The sequence below is a fragment of the Acomys russatus genome, chromosome 14 (genome assembly GCF_903995435.1).
Source record: "Acomys russatus chromosome 14, mAcoRus1.1, whole genome shotgun sequence".
Classification (NCBI taxonomy): Eukaryota; Metazoa; Chordata; class Mammalia; order Rodentia; family Muridae; genus Acomys; species Acomys russatus.
This window is the reverse complement of record NC_067150.1, coordinates 42,079,239-42,093,623: the sequence shown is the minus strand read 5'-3', so window position 1 is coordinate 42,093,623 and position 14,385 is coordinate 42,079,239. Positions and strand designations below refer to the sequence as shown.

At 43.3% G+C, this 14,385-nt stretch overlaps 1 protein-coding gene across 1 annotated transcript; it reads right to left on the bottom strand.

Annotated features, from left to right (window-relative positions):
- Window positions 1-972: 972 nt before the first annotated feature.
- Window positions 973-7,620, bottom strand: Il18 (interleukin 18). The gene is made up of 5 exons (XM_051156412.1): window positions 7,542-7,620; window positions 6,217-6,228; window positions 4,630-4,764; window positions 3,267-3,400; window positions 973-1,227 (listed from the first exon to the last, which is right to left on the bottom strand). Exons 1-5 carry the CDS (start codon window positions 7,618-7,620, stop codon window positions 1,003-1,005), a joined length of 585 nt encoding a protein of 194 aa, XP_051012369.1. The 3' UTR covers window positions 973-1,002.
- Window positions 7,621-14,385: the final 6,765 nt, after the last annotated feature.

Here is a 14,385-nt window from a genome sequence, read left to right as displayed (position 1 = left end):
ACTTAAGTGACATGTTTTCAGTGAAAGGTCACCCAGCAGTGGGCCTTCTCCCCTGAACTTTGTTTTTATTGCCTGAATTTTTAGGAGAAACTAAGATTTTTTTCCCTGATATGTATTTTTAATTTTATTTAAAAAAAATTTTTTTTAATTATTTTATTTTATTTTTTAAGAGACAGGGTTTCTCTGTGTGGTTCTGGCTGTCCTGGAGCTCACTCTGTAGACCAGGCTGGCCTTGAACTCACACAGACTATTATTTAACTTTTAACTTATTATTATTTTTTTAGACAGGGTCTCAAGTAGCCAAAGCTTGCCTCAAACTTGCTATAATAGTCAAGGATGACCTAAACTTCTCCATCCTCTTGCTTTTTCTCCTGGGATTACAGGAGTGGACCACAACGGTTAGTTTTATGTGATGCTAGAGACTCAGCCTAGTAGTTTGTGCATACTTCAGGCACTCCACCAATGGAGTCACATCTGATTTCCACCTTCCATATTTGCTCTCTGTCTTAATGTTTTAAAAATTATTATTATTATTATTTTTTTTGAGACAGACTTTTTGTGTTTTAGCCCTGGCTGTCTTGGAACTCACTTTGTAGACCAGGCTAGCCTCAAACTCACAGCAGTCTGCCTGCCTCTGCCTCTTTGAGTGCTGGGATTAAAGGCGTGTGCCACCAGCGCCTCGCTTATTTTCTTTTTAATTAAGATATTTGTGTGTGTGTTGTGCCCGTGGAGACCAGAAGAAGGTGTCAGAGCTTCTGTGATGTGAGGCTCACCCATGTAAAGTTCACATGTGGCTAACTCCTTTCCTTGTATCTTCCATGTGGTGATGCATCCAGGGCCATTCTCCAGGAAGTAGAAATTGGGCTAGACACATGAGACAAATAAACTTGGTCACTTTATAAATGATGCAGCCTCAGGTGTTTTGTTATGGCAACACCGAAATGGATCCTCATGAAGCTCATGCATGATAAACATCTTTCTGGAACACAAAGACCTTAATACCTAATTTTGAGGTAAGTTGGTAACAGTGAACATTACAGATTTATCCCCCCTGTCATCCTTCTTTTTCAGAATGAGTTTGAAAGCATCATCTTCCTTTTGGCAAGCTAGAAAGTGTCCTTTGTACAGCGAAGATTCAAATTGCATTTTATCATGCCCTGGAACACGTTTCTGAAAGAATATGAGATCACTCTCTGTATCATCAATTTCTTCAGGTGGACTCATTTCCTGTGGAGAAAACACACAATACACAATTTTTAGGAATGTGAACAATTGGAATGGTTGAGAGCGCTAGCTGCTCTGGTCTCTCAGAGATCTGGAATTTGGCTCTGAGCACCCACACTGGGCAGCTCACAATGTCTCATCTCCAGCACCAGGGGCTCCGACTCCCCCTTTTGACCTCTGAAAAAACACACATACACACAGACTTGCACACAGGAAATCTTTTTTCTAAGAGGATATTAACAATTTGAATATGTGCAGTTTATTTGGAAGTGTATTACTAAATGACCATAAAGCGGCTTTAGTTTTTGCATAAGTTAAGGAAAAACCCTCTGAATATAGGAGTAACAGGAGAATGCCTGCCTCTCTTTATGTCCTAACCTGTCTTCCCATCCATTCAGTCCTTTTCCACTGCGGAATGCTCATCAGCCCACAGGCCTCCTGGTTCCCTTATGCCCGGAGAGCTGTCATCCTTCTCTTCTCTTTCACCACGTGGAAGTTTGTGTCTGCTAACGAGGTAAACTTCCAGCAAAGCCAGATACCTCTTTGGGCTCATTTCCGTTTTTGTCTTCTTCAGTTGTCCATAGCTAACCACACTGACGATCTCCTCCCTTTTAAGCGCAATGGCTCTGGTCTCTGAATCAGCCACGAGAGAGGCAGGAGCTGTCAAGAGTCTCGGAAGCTGTGCGTGGTGGTGCACGCCTTTTATCCCACCACTCGGGAGGCAGAGGCAGAGGGAGGCGGATCGCTCTGAGTTTGAGACCAGTCTGGTCTATACAGTGAGTCTAGGACAGCCAAGGTTACACAGAGAAGCCCTGTCTTAAAAAAAAAAAAAAAAAATCTCTGCTTCTTCTTTCTATGAATCCTGGAACTAAGCTGTAGTGATTAGACCCAGTAGTTGTTTTCTGCTGAGTCTTGGGTTTCCTGGTAGCCCAGCTGTGCTGGCACAGTCTGTGACCCCTGCCCTGCCTTCCTGCCAGGCGTGACAGTGCACAGTAGTCTTTCCTTTCTGTCCTGAGATTAGTCCCTTTGGCTGGGCCCAGGCCAGAAAGGCCAAGTGCTGATTCCTGTGTCTTTTGTTCAGATGTCAGGGTCCTATCAGGACTAATCCTGGGGTCTGGAAGCTGCAGTCCCTCACACTGGGCCTGGAACTGCTGGGAGTGACTGGCTTTTCCTATTCTCACATCTTGCCTACCTTTTAGGGTTAGAAAATATGGGCATTGCCTGAGGTTCTGCCATGTTAATCACAGACTTGATATTTTGGAGTTAATTTTGACCCCGTGGTAGCAAAGATCCTCATGATCCTATGGACTGATAGAGAAATTGCTAGAATTAAAAAGCATCCTACCCTCCTAAGATGCATAGAGGGCTAGGTGTGGGGGTGGGGTGGGGAGGTGGCTTTCAACTAAACTAGTTACAGAACTGACAGCCATAGTTCTTCGCCGTTGTCCTTTAGCAACCTGACTGGCCATGAGGTGATGGTAGTGTAAACTAATGTCTCATCAGCATTTGCTTCTGAAGCTGCTCCTGGTAAATCACAATTTAGGGAGCGCCTTTAAGCTCTGGGAGATGACCTAGGACCAACTTGAAGCTTAAAGTTGGAGAAGTAACCCCTTAGCTCCAAAGCCCTAGTGGTACGGCAGGGAGATGAAGTTGGGTCTTATCTATGGCCACCGTGGCTAAGATCTGAACTAGTGAGAGACCCAGAGAGACAATGACAGACACCTGTAAAAGTAGCACCTGCCAGTAGAGACAGAAGGGTTAAAAGTTCAAGGTCACCCTGAACTATACACTGAGTTTGAGGTCAGTCTAGGATACGAGAAACTCTTGTCTGGAAAGACCACTCAGCTGTCCCTTCCTTTTTGACAGCCTCAGGGACAAAATTAGACGTCCGAAAGCGTCATCACACTAGGCTGCAGGGCTTGATGATTCCCGAAACCAGCCCTGTCAGTGCTTGTCTCTGCTCTTTGGTCTCTAGATAAAAGGTTGGTCTGAGGATATCTGGCTTTTATACTTTTGTCTATTAACATCAAGCTTCATCTTACCTCGAAGGAAATGATCTTGTTCTTGCAGGAGAGAGTTGACACTGTTTTGTCCTTCACGGAGAGGGCCACAGCCAGCCCCCTTCTCTCATCATCTTTATACACGTATATTACCAGCCTGGTCTGGGGGCCATTCGCTGGAATACATGTCAATAAGTGAGGCCATAAATTAAAACAGTTCCCCTCCCCGATCAATATCTCTAGAAATTTACCCAAAGGGTATATCTCCTTTAATAATAATAGATTGGCCACTACCCTGCACTCAAGTTTGGCCAGACAGTCAACAGACATGATGTGCAGCTAGCCAGACACTCCTGAAAACACACAGGGTGTTATTAAACATGGGTAGGCAACATACGTGTGTTAAAAAAAACCTTTCTGAGTGGGGCTGGGGAGATGGCTTAGTGATTAAGAGCACTGACTGCTCTTCCAGAGGTCCTGAGTTCAATTCTCCACACCCATATGACAGCTCACAAATGTCTAGAACTCCAAGATCTGACACCCTCACACAGACATGCATGCATGTAGGTGAAACACCAATGCCCGTTAAAAAAAACCCATATTCTGAATGTGTTAAAGATATTCTGATTTGTGTGTGTGTGCTTTAAAGATATCGTAAGTCCTGCCCAGTATGTATGCGCACACCTTTGATTCTAGTGTTCAGGAGGCTGAAGCAGGTGGGTCTCTGAGTTATAGGCCAGCCTGGTCTGCAGAGTGAGTTCCAAGCCTACCAGGGCTACATAGTGAGATCCTGTCTCAAAACAAAAACAAAACCATCCCCCAAACAGACCGTTATTCTGAGTCTAAAGATTATGTTTAACTGTTGAATGTTCAACAGAATATTAAAAACCTATTTGCTGAGGCAAAAATCTTAGGATAGGACTTTTTCAAGAATATATATTCAACCCAGCCCCAAGCTGTGCTCTTTGGAGCTTATATCTCGAGGGGCACAGTGAGCTTGCTTGTCTTCCGAGGCACTCTTGCGGTCTCGTGGAAGACAGGTCCATTGGGATGTTTCTGTTTCACTTTTCATTTTGAGTTTTGATGATGCCAGCGGTATGTTGAGCTGAGAAGTGGGGAGGAAGGATCTAACTTGCCAGGGCTCATCTACAGGGAGGACAGTTGAAAGAAGGGAAGTGGCTATCCACATGGAGGCTCGGGGTGCCACGGCCTCTACCAGTGTCTTTGTTGGATCCAACTCCTCACTCCAACTAAAAACATGGGTGCTCTCCAAGGTGAAATTGCATTTACTACTGTGACTCCCCATCTAAGGATGGAGTCTGACATTTGACAATGTGGGCAGTAAAACAGAGAGGGAAGGAGTGGGCAGTCAACTCTGTGTTTGTAAAAGAGTAGGGAAAGGTACCCCCTATCTCAGCGTCAGTCATATCCTCAAACAGTGGCCATTTTCCTCTGTCAATGAAGAGGACTTGCTCATTGATATTCCGTATGATTGTGGTTGTAGGGTGAAGCCTGCCAAAGTGGTCAGATTCCAGGTCTCCTGTAACACATATTGAATCATTAACAGTAAGTTTTTTTTTTTTCAGATCAACAAATAGACCTAGCAATACCATTCTCCAGAGTCAGTTCAACCCTCTGTTCTAGAAGCAGCAAAGAGCAGCAAGCTGGCTGTGTTTCATCTGTTTCTGAGAGCACACCTGCGTTTCCTGTTTGCACTTGGAACTACTCTCCCTCCGAAGGTGCAAATGTTTTCTGTCCTGACCAGTCTCCTAGCCTTTTGTTTTCTTATGCTTTTATTCCTGCTGTCTCTGTCCTTAGACCTCACCATGCCCTCCCATCTCCTGCCTCTGGGAGCTCTTCCCAGCTGACCTCCTTCCCTCCCTTCCCTTCATAACTGCACCTTGGGCTTCATTATAGCATTTGTTAGTACCTTAAATCCTTAACCTGTTCATGCAGATGTAAGAGCTGCACCAGCACAGGATCATCGATGGACAATACTTTGTTTTTCAGTTGAGCTCTGTCTCTCACACTCCACAGCTGTAGTTTCGAGTCTTGTTGCTCTCAGGGTCTTTACCCTATCAGTTCTAATTTTCTTTTTAAGAAACTCTCTCTCTCTGTCTCACTCTCTCTCTCTCTCTCTGTCTCTCTCTCTCTCTCCCTCTCTCTCTCTCCCTCTCTCCCTTTTCCTGCTCTCCTTTTCTCTCCCCTGTTCTTCCCTGTCTCTCTTTTATTTTTTGAGACAGTTTCTGTGAGTAGTCTTAGCTGTCCTGGAACTTTCACTGTAGACTAAGCTGGCCTTGAACTCAGAGATCTGCCTGCCTCTGGCTCCCAAGTGGGATTAAAGGTGTGCACCACCACCATGCTTGCCTAGGGAATTACATCTTGCTAGTATACTTATAAACTTAATGGTAGGATCAGTTCTTTTCCTCTACCAAAGAAAGATACAGAAAAAAGTGCCCCCACATCGGAGGCAGAGCCAGCTTGCACTCTGTTTATAATGGATTGAAACTTTGGTTTGCCAACTCTTCCTTCTCTTCTGTCAAGCTGGCATTTCTATTTCTTGATTTAATCCTGAACAGTCAGACACTTTGTGCTAACACTGTTGAACAAAGATGCTACTACTGGGTGTGACTAGCACTCGGGACGCTAATGCAGGAAGACCACAAGTTTGAAGCCTGTCCCAGGGAGTATAGTGAGTTCTGGGCCAGTCTAGGCTGTATAGTCAGAACCAGTGTCAAACCAGACCAAACAACAACAGAAACCTCCAGGAATCCTGCAAGGACGCTGTAAACGAGAATAGTACGATGGGATATTATAAGTCCATCTGCTGGGGAATTAAAGGTTTATTATGCTCTCACCATATGAATTTAATCTAGCTGCAGTTAATAACTACCAAGCAAACAGCCCTATGGACAGTTTCTCCCAGCTGACAGTAGATGTGTCTCAAGCACTTTCTAATTTGCAAAGAAAGAAAAATAAATTTATACTTTACCATCATCTTCAGCTAAAGGGAGGAAAAAAGAAACACAACACGGTAAATTATATGGTTCAGCTTAACGTGTCCCGTCCACTGCTCTTTTGCTACTTTATTCTTTCTTCCACCCCCTCCCCCAACTCTCTCGAGAGACAGGATCCTACTATATAGCTCTGGCTGTCCTGGGACTCACTTTATAGACTAGACTGGCCTCAAACGCACCAAGTTTGCCTCTACCCCCTAATGTGCTGAGATTGAAGACACGTTCCCACCATGCCTGGCCCGCCTCCTCATCCCTTAGCCTCTGTGCGATAGGGATGGGCTCTGTGGACCTCCATTATGAACATCAGACGACAAGTATTCAGGAGCCCATAAAACTAAGCTTATTCATGTATGCTAACACATTTAGATATGTTAGATATAAAACTTAAATCCAGAGCTGGAGAGATGGCTCAGTGGTTAAGAGCACTGTCTGCTCTTCCAGAGGACTTAGGTTTGATTCCCAGCATGCACATGGAAGCTCACACCATCTGTAACTCCACTTCTAGGGGATCCAATGTCTTCTTCTGGACTCCATGGGCAGACAATGCATGTGGTGCACAGGCATACGTGCAGGAGAACCAGTCATACACATAAAATAAATAATAATTAAAAGATTTAAATCTGCCAAGTACAGTGGCACATGCCTCTAATCCCAGCACTCAGAGAGGCAGAGGCAGGCAGATATCTGTGAGTTTGAGGCCAGCCTGGTCTACAAAGTCAGTCCAGGACAGCCAGGGCTACTCTGCCTAAAACAAACAAACAAACAAACAAAAACCTCAAAAACCAACAACAAAACAAAACAAAACAATAACAACCCCCCAAAAAAAAACCAAAACCCACAATTTGTAATTCTCAGTACACAGATAAAGTGCTTTTTAATAAAGTGGCAAACATTTCTTTTAAATTTATTGTTTAAGTGGAAAGACATCTAAGGATCAAATTGTCCATGGAGACATAATTAGAAGAATCTCTCTCTGTCTCTGTCTATCTCTGTCTCTGAGTATATACACAAGACTGGTATATGAAAAACTCTAGGCCTGGGGTGTAATGACTTGCATTCTTTTGGGAAGCGGTGTTTCCTCAATGGCACATTTTCACGATGGGCAGATGCCATCTTGGTGAGCTACTGTCAGAGTCCCACTGGGACCTTGCCAACAGCATGATTATTTTTAGAGGGGTGGTGGTGGTTAACATTATAGTAGAATTTGATGACAAACAGGAGTCTACACTCACTTTATGATTTTTTTCTAGTTGAATACGAGGGTCTGAGCCCTGTATTTGTCTTACAGGTTTAGACTTACGCATAAAGTAAAGTGTGTTGTCAATAAGCATCATTTCCTTGAAGTTGATGCAGGAGCCTTCTTCTGGTATGGCAGACATCATTATTCCTAATGAAAGCAAAGAGTCACCTATAAAGAGGCAAGGACTGCTCTTGGTATACAAAAAAATGAATGAACCTCTTTCTTTTTAAAAAAAATGTCTTTGGTGTTTTGCTGACACATGTGTCTGTGCACCAGATGCAGTTCTTATGGAGGCCAGACCCTTGAACTGGAATTACAGATGGTTGTGAGCCATTATGTGGTTGCTGGGAATTGAACCCTGACCTCTGGAAGAGCAGCCAGTGCTCTTAACTGCTGAGCCATCTCTCCAGTCCCCTAAGGCTACCTTCTAAGCCTCCAAATCTGAAAGTCAGTTATCATCCTGCATGCTGATGAATACTGCAGATGCTTAATATAGGTGAAGAGTCAGTCTATAACACGGGTGTCCGGGATTCTTTTAAAAATCAATAGCTATTTGGAATCAGGAGAGTGCTGTTTCATTAAAGAGTATTTTAAAGGGTGACTGTATGGCTCACTCTTGAGTTATTAGTCTAGTGTTTGCGGAGGATGCTAGAAGTATGCCCTTACGTGGGACCCAGTTCTGTCTGAACTTAAAACCCAGTGGCCTCCCATAGATAAGACGCTGAAGGTTCATAAGTTCACTGTCACAGTGGTAAAGGAGAGGTGGTGATGAAAACTGGTATTTGTACCTGGTGTTTGGGGCAGGGTGGGAGAAGGCTGAAAGGCTTTGGCTTGTGGTGAATTCCCTTCCCAGGCAGCTGTAGCTTTTGATCTGAAATCTGCATTATCTATGTTTGTGTATGAGTAATACATAAATATGTTTCTGCGAAAACTCAAATAATATAGGATTTGAAAAAAATACCAAATATTTGCTTTTTTCTTTTCCTTCTGTGGGAGTTCTGGTGTCTTTAAAAACTCAGTTATGTTACATAAACGTGTTTTTGTTTTAATCCCAGATGTGGGACATGGGGCTGCTTTAGATTGTCCACAGCAGCAGACTTTTTTGCCTCATGTGGGCTCTGAGAGGGACATGATCTTTGCCAGCAGCGGATAATTTAATTCTGGGGTCTCTGAGGGTATAAATGCCAGAGCCCAGAGTGGGGCAGGGGAGCGGGGTAGGGGAGAGGGGCAGGGGAGATGGGTAGGGGAGAGGGGCAGGGGAGAGGGGCAGGGGAGAGGAGGGCGTGTCAGAGGAAGAAGAAGGTGGCTGCTGGCTGCCGTTCTTCCCTCCTGCTGCTCCTGGTTGCTGTTGATGCAGTTTGATGAGAAGAAGTTGGAAGGTATTCTGACTATGAAGGACTTGACCCAAGGAACTTAACCATCAGGAAGTAGCTGAAGAGACCTATGCCCCCTCCCCCCACTAACCTCCTTTCTCTCTGACCTGGTGTTGGGGTGTTGGAAGAGATTGAGGTGGAGGTAAAGGCATAAGGAACCCCAATAAAATAGATTTAAAAAATACAAGTAACACCTTACCCTACACATATGTGTGTGTGTGTGTGTGTGTGTGTGTGTGCGTGCGTGCGCTTTCAGAGTTTTGTCATGGTGTAAGCGTTTGTCTGTGATTTGGGGTAGAAAAAAAAATACGTTTTGTTCTCATCAGTTTCTAAGCTTAAATGTAGCTCCCCTCCTAGTGTTATGTGTGAAACTAACCACAGTGTTTGCAGTGGTATTCATGGCCCTGCTACTAATAGAAATGCTCACATATTGCTACAGTTGCTACAGGACTCTTAAAATATGGATTGAGTTCTTTATCTCTTTGAAATTACTGATAGGTCCTTGTTGCTTCATGTACTAATAAGGAGCACAAAAACACTATATAAAATTGTAAAAGGTTTTGTTTTGTTTTTTGACAGTCCTGGTTGGGCTGAGACAGAAAGAAGGGTTAGGAGTTCCAGTCTTTACCCTAGAAAATCCTCTCTCTCTCTCTCTCTCTCTCTCTCTCTCTCTCTCTCTCTCTCTCTCTCTCTCTCTCTCTCTCTCCCCCACCCACCCCACCCACCCACCCCACAGCTGTGTTCCAGAGAATAGCTGGTGTCTCCTACGGTATAGGCACTTAAAGGGTGGAGCTCCCAGGATGGTTACAACTCTTAAAGTTTGTATGGTTTTTACTCCTGTTGAGACTTGGTCTCAGCGTCAGTGCTGGAGGTGGGGCCTTGCGTAGATGTTTAGATAACTAAAGTGGAGTCCACAGGAAATGAATAGACTAGTAGTTTTTCCTCAGTAGAGGGCACTTAAAATTTTACTACTTTTAAGTGTGTGTGTGTGTGTGTGTGTGTGTGTGTGTGTGTGTGTGCGCGCGCACACGCGCGCGCGTGTGTATTGATCCTCTGGAGCTCTAGTTACAGATGTGGGTGCTCAGAACTGAACTCCAGTCCTCTGCAGGAGCAGTATGCACTCTTAACTGCAGAGCCTTTTCTCTAGCCTAGAGAAAGTTGGTGGAGCCAACTCATCTGTTTGTTTCTTTTCTAGGTGCTTGGTTGTTTTTCTCCTTTCCACCGGGAGTTGAAGCAGTACAGGCCCTTGCCAGATGTGACTACTAAGCTTAGACTTTCTAGCTCCTGAATAGAGAGACACAAATAAACCTCTTTTAAAAACATTAAGGCTGGGCAGTGGTGGTGCACGCCTTTAATCCCAGCACTCGGGAGGCAGAGGCAGGCGGATTGCTGTGAGTTTGAGGTCAGCCTGGTCTACAAAGTGAGTCCAAGACAGCTAAGGCTACACAGAGAAACCTTGTTTTGGAAAACAAAAAACAAAAAAAAAAAAACAAAACCAAAAACATTTTCTAGCTTTAGGTGTTCTTTATACCTATAGAAAACTGACTAAACCAGTAGTATTTAGGGGAGAATCTATAATTCTGTGCTCTAATTTTTTTTTTTTTTTTAGCATAACCTAAGGCCTAGTTCTTACAGTTGAAGAAGAAAGAAATTAAAACTCAGTTGAAAAACTTAATTTTAATTAAGCTAACCTAAAGTATTTGTTATTTGATAGATATTTTAACAGTTTGATCTAGCTTCACTTACTTATGAGTAGTTAAATATATTTTATATTTTAATCAATAAATGAGTAAATGAACTGAATATACAGTTTTCAAAAGAAGTACAAATGGCTAATAAATACACATGCACAAAAAAGAAAGATACATATCTTTGACAAACAGAGAAATACAAATTAAAAATACATTGAGGTGCTGGAGAGATGGCTCAGTTGTGAAGAGCATGTACTGTTCTTGCAGAGGACCTGAGTCCAGTTCCCAGCACTGAAATCAGCCAGCTCACAATGCCTGTAACTCCAGCTCAGGTGATCTGGTATCTCTGGCCTCCGAGGGAACTTATACTCATATGCACATGCCCGACACACACACACACACACACACATACACACACACACTTTAACATAATAAAAAATTAATCTTAGATAAAAGTCACATTGAGTTTCTGGTTCACCGCAGTCAGAATACCTCTCATCAGGAAACCATTTACATAATGGAATACTACTCAGCTATTGAAAATAAAGACATGAAATTTTCAGGCAAATGGGTCAAACTAGAAAAGATCATTCTGAGTGAGGTAAAGCAGAAAGACACACATGGTATGTATGCACTTATAAGTGGATAGTAACCATAAAGTACAGGGTAACCATGCTACAATCCACAGATCCAAGGAAGCTGAGTAACAAGCACGGCCCTAGGGAGGACGCTGGAATCTCACTCAGAAGAGGAAATAAAATAGACATCTGAAGGGGATGGAAGGCCAGGGAGTGGGGAAGCTGGGAGACCAAGGTTTGCTTATGGTTTCATCGTTCAAAAGTGATTTGCCTGGAATATAGCAAACAGTGGACAAAAATGGGATTTGATATGTAATTAATCACAAGGTAGATGACCTTAGAGAAAGATTCAATTAAAAATACCACTCATATAGCTGGAGAGATGGCTCAGGGTTTAAGAACACTGGCTGCTCTTCGAGAGCACCCAGGTCCATTCTCAGCACCCACATGGTAGCTCACAACCATCTGTAACTCCAGTTCCATGGGCTCTGATGCCCCTTCCTGGACCCCACAGGCAGCAGGCATACATGCCAGCAAAACATCCATACACATAAGATAAATTAATTATTAACTAACTACTCCTAGATGGGCCTGTAATCCCAACATTGAACAGCCAAAGCTATAGGATCATGAATCAGAGAGAAACCTCCCTGGGCCACACAGTGGGATCCTGTCTCCAAAAACAGAGGTCAGAAGCCAGGCATAGTGTGCGCATCTTTAATCCCAGCGCTCGGGAGGCAGAGGCAGAGGTAGGCGGATCTCTATGAGTTCGAGGACAGCCTGGGCTACAAAGTGAGTCCAGGACAGTTAAGGTGACATAGAGGACCCCTGTCTCAGGAAAAAAAAAAAAACAAGACAAAACAAACCAAACCAAAATAAAATAAAATAAAACCCCCAAAAGCCAAAAAACCAAAAACAACAACAAAAACCAACCAACCAAAACCAGGTCATTGGTGTGGCTCAGTGTTTGAGAGCTTGCCTGGCACACACAAGGCTCTGCCTTACCCTTTAAAAATTAGAATAACAAATTAAAATGTAAAAATTAGAACAGTGAAACAAGCAAAGCACTCTTTCCCACAGTTCTCGCACTTGTTTATCATTCCATCACTCTCTAAGCAGCATGAGTCTGTTGTGGGCTTAGCTCCTGTCTCCGGGGTGACTCAGATGCCCGTGGGCAGAACACGGTGAGCCAGATGCTGTAGGAGCTGGAGTTTCAAAAGGCGTTAGAGAAGGCTTCACAGCGCTGTTAGCGCAGCACGGACAAAGAAGCAGCCTCGTGCAGTGGAGAGGGAGGGTGGAGGGCGGTTCTATGAAGGAGGACCAGGGAGTGCGGAGGCTGGGAGACCAAGGCTTGCTTAAGGTCTCATCGTTTTACTATACAAACTGTAAATGTAGTCACAGCTTTCAGAAAGGACCTCTTTCTGAAGATCCCGCATACTTCCAAGGTTATTCTGCTCCTTGGTAGCAAGTGTAACAGCACGGGGGCACCATTCTTGGGGTGCACGTGTGGACGGTCACTAACGTGGACCTTCCACCCACTTCTCAGCCTTCTTATCAATGATTTGTAGAGTGCCTTCCCCTCACAGCTTATCATGGTGGCACTTTGGCCCCCTTCATACCGAATTCTTGCATCTTGCTTGTATACTTAGAGATTGTTCATATCACAAATAGCAGCAATGCCCCTTAACACCTTGATAACATTGTTATCAGATCTGAACATGTTTAAATCTGGGCGTGTTGGTGTGCACTAGTAATCACATTTGGTAGGTAAAGGTCAGGCATTCAAGGTAATCCTCAGCTACATAGTGCATTAGTGTCCAGTATGGGTTTTGTGAGACCCTGTCTCAAAAAGGCAAAAAGGAAACAATTATGATCACAAATAGTATTATATGACTGGTGAGATGGTTCTGGGCATTGGCCACCTATATCTGGGGCCTGAGTTCAGTTCTCAGGATGCACATAACGTCGGAGAGAACTGACTCCACAGGAACTGTCTTCTGACTCCCTCACACCCGTTTCACACACATGCACACACTGCAATAAAACAATACTTTTATAGCAGCATTATAATCCAGTCTGATGGCATGGGACTGTAACTCCAGTTACAAGGATGGATGAAATAGGATGCCTGTCTGGGTAACTCAGATGAGTTCAGGGTCAGCTTAGCTAACTTAGTTCCTGTTCCCAAATTAAATTAAAAAAAAATGTAAAAACTGGGCAGAGGGGTTGGAGCTAGGGCTCAGTGGGAGAGATTCTGATATATGTAACAAATAGTTTAACTTATGCCGTAGTGGTGGAGGCAGGTACACCTGGCAATAACGCTGACAGTTTACAAGCCCCTTGGCCTAGCAGTTCTGAAATTGTGCCAATCTAGCCAAGTGTTTCCTTTGAAAACATTCCTATTATTTCCATTTACATATAAAGTTAAAACCATTATTTTCCTATGACATTATTTCAGTTTTGTCCAGTTTAATTTTGAGGAACTTGCAGAGTAGTTTCTTTGACAAAAACCAGGGAAGGAAATCCAGGTAATAGATCTTGCTTATGTAGGCTCGATATTGTTAGGTAGGAGAAAGACAGGTTAAATTTGAGTTTTAGAAATTTACCTGGGTCACAGTGCAGCTGATACATTTTATTCAGGGGACAGACCTTAAAACTTTTCTCTAAAACCCAGTGAAAGAAAAAAAATAAAAGGAAAAGAAAAGAAAAGAAAAAAAGGAGGCCTAAAAACAGATTAATCAAGATAAAAGACTTTCTCAAATACTCTGCTTTTTTTCTAATTTATTTTGCTTTATGTATTTACTTTGAATGTTTTACTTTGTCCCCACGTATGTTAGCTCTCAGTGGGCCGTGATTGCAAGAATCGTCTTTCTAGTCTTCCTTCCTCTTCCTGTTTTTCTGATTCTTTCTCACTCATGTTTCTTAGCCTTCTCAATTCTAAACTACGAAGTACAGTCCCCAGTGGATAAGAATGCCTTGAACATTTTATCTAATAATCTCTGGCACATATATGTGTGTATAAATTTCTGAGAGAGAGAGAGAGAGAGAGAGAGAGAGAGAGAGAGAGAGAGAGAGTTTCTAGGTCAGAGGACAATTGTGGGTATTATTCATTAACTACCATTCATTCTTTTAAAAAGAAAAAATATTTTGTGTGTGTCTGTATGTCTAAGGTCAGAGAACAACTTGCAGAAGTCATTTCTGGGGCCAGCATTGTGGCAGACACTCTTATCTTCTGAGCCACACCCCCCCCTTTTTTTTTTTG

Bases quoted from the DNA above. Each gene is read 5' to 3' on its own strand.
- Il18 (XM_051156412.1), bottom strand. From the start codon at position 7,620: ATGTCTGCCATACCAGAAGAAGGCTCCTGCATCAACTTCAAGGAAATG. The intron at 3,401-4,629 runs GTACCTTTCCCT...CATGTATTCCAG, and splicing joins GACTGACGCTGAGATAGGGG to CGAATGGCCCCCAGACCAGG. The intron at 1,228-3,266 runs GTAAGATGAAGC...TTTTCTCCACAG, and splicing joins ACAAGATCATTTCCTTCGAG to GAAATGAGTCCACCTGAAGA.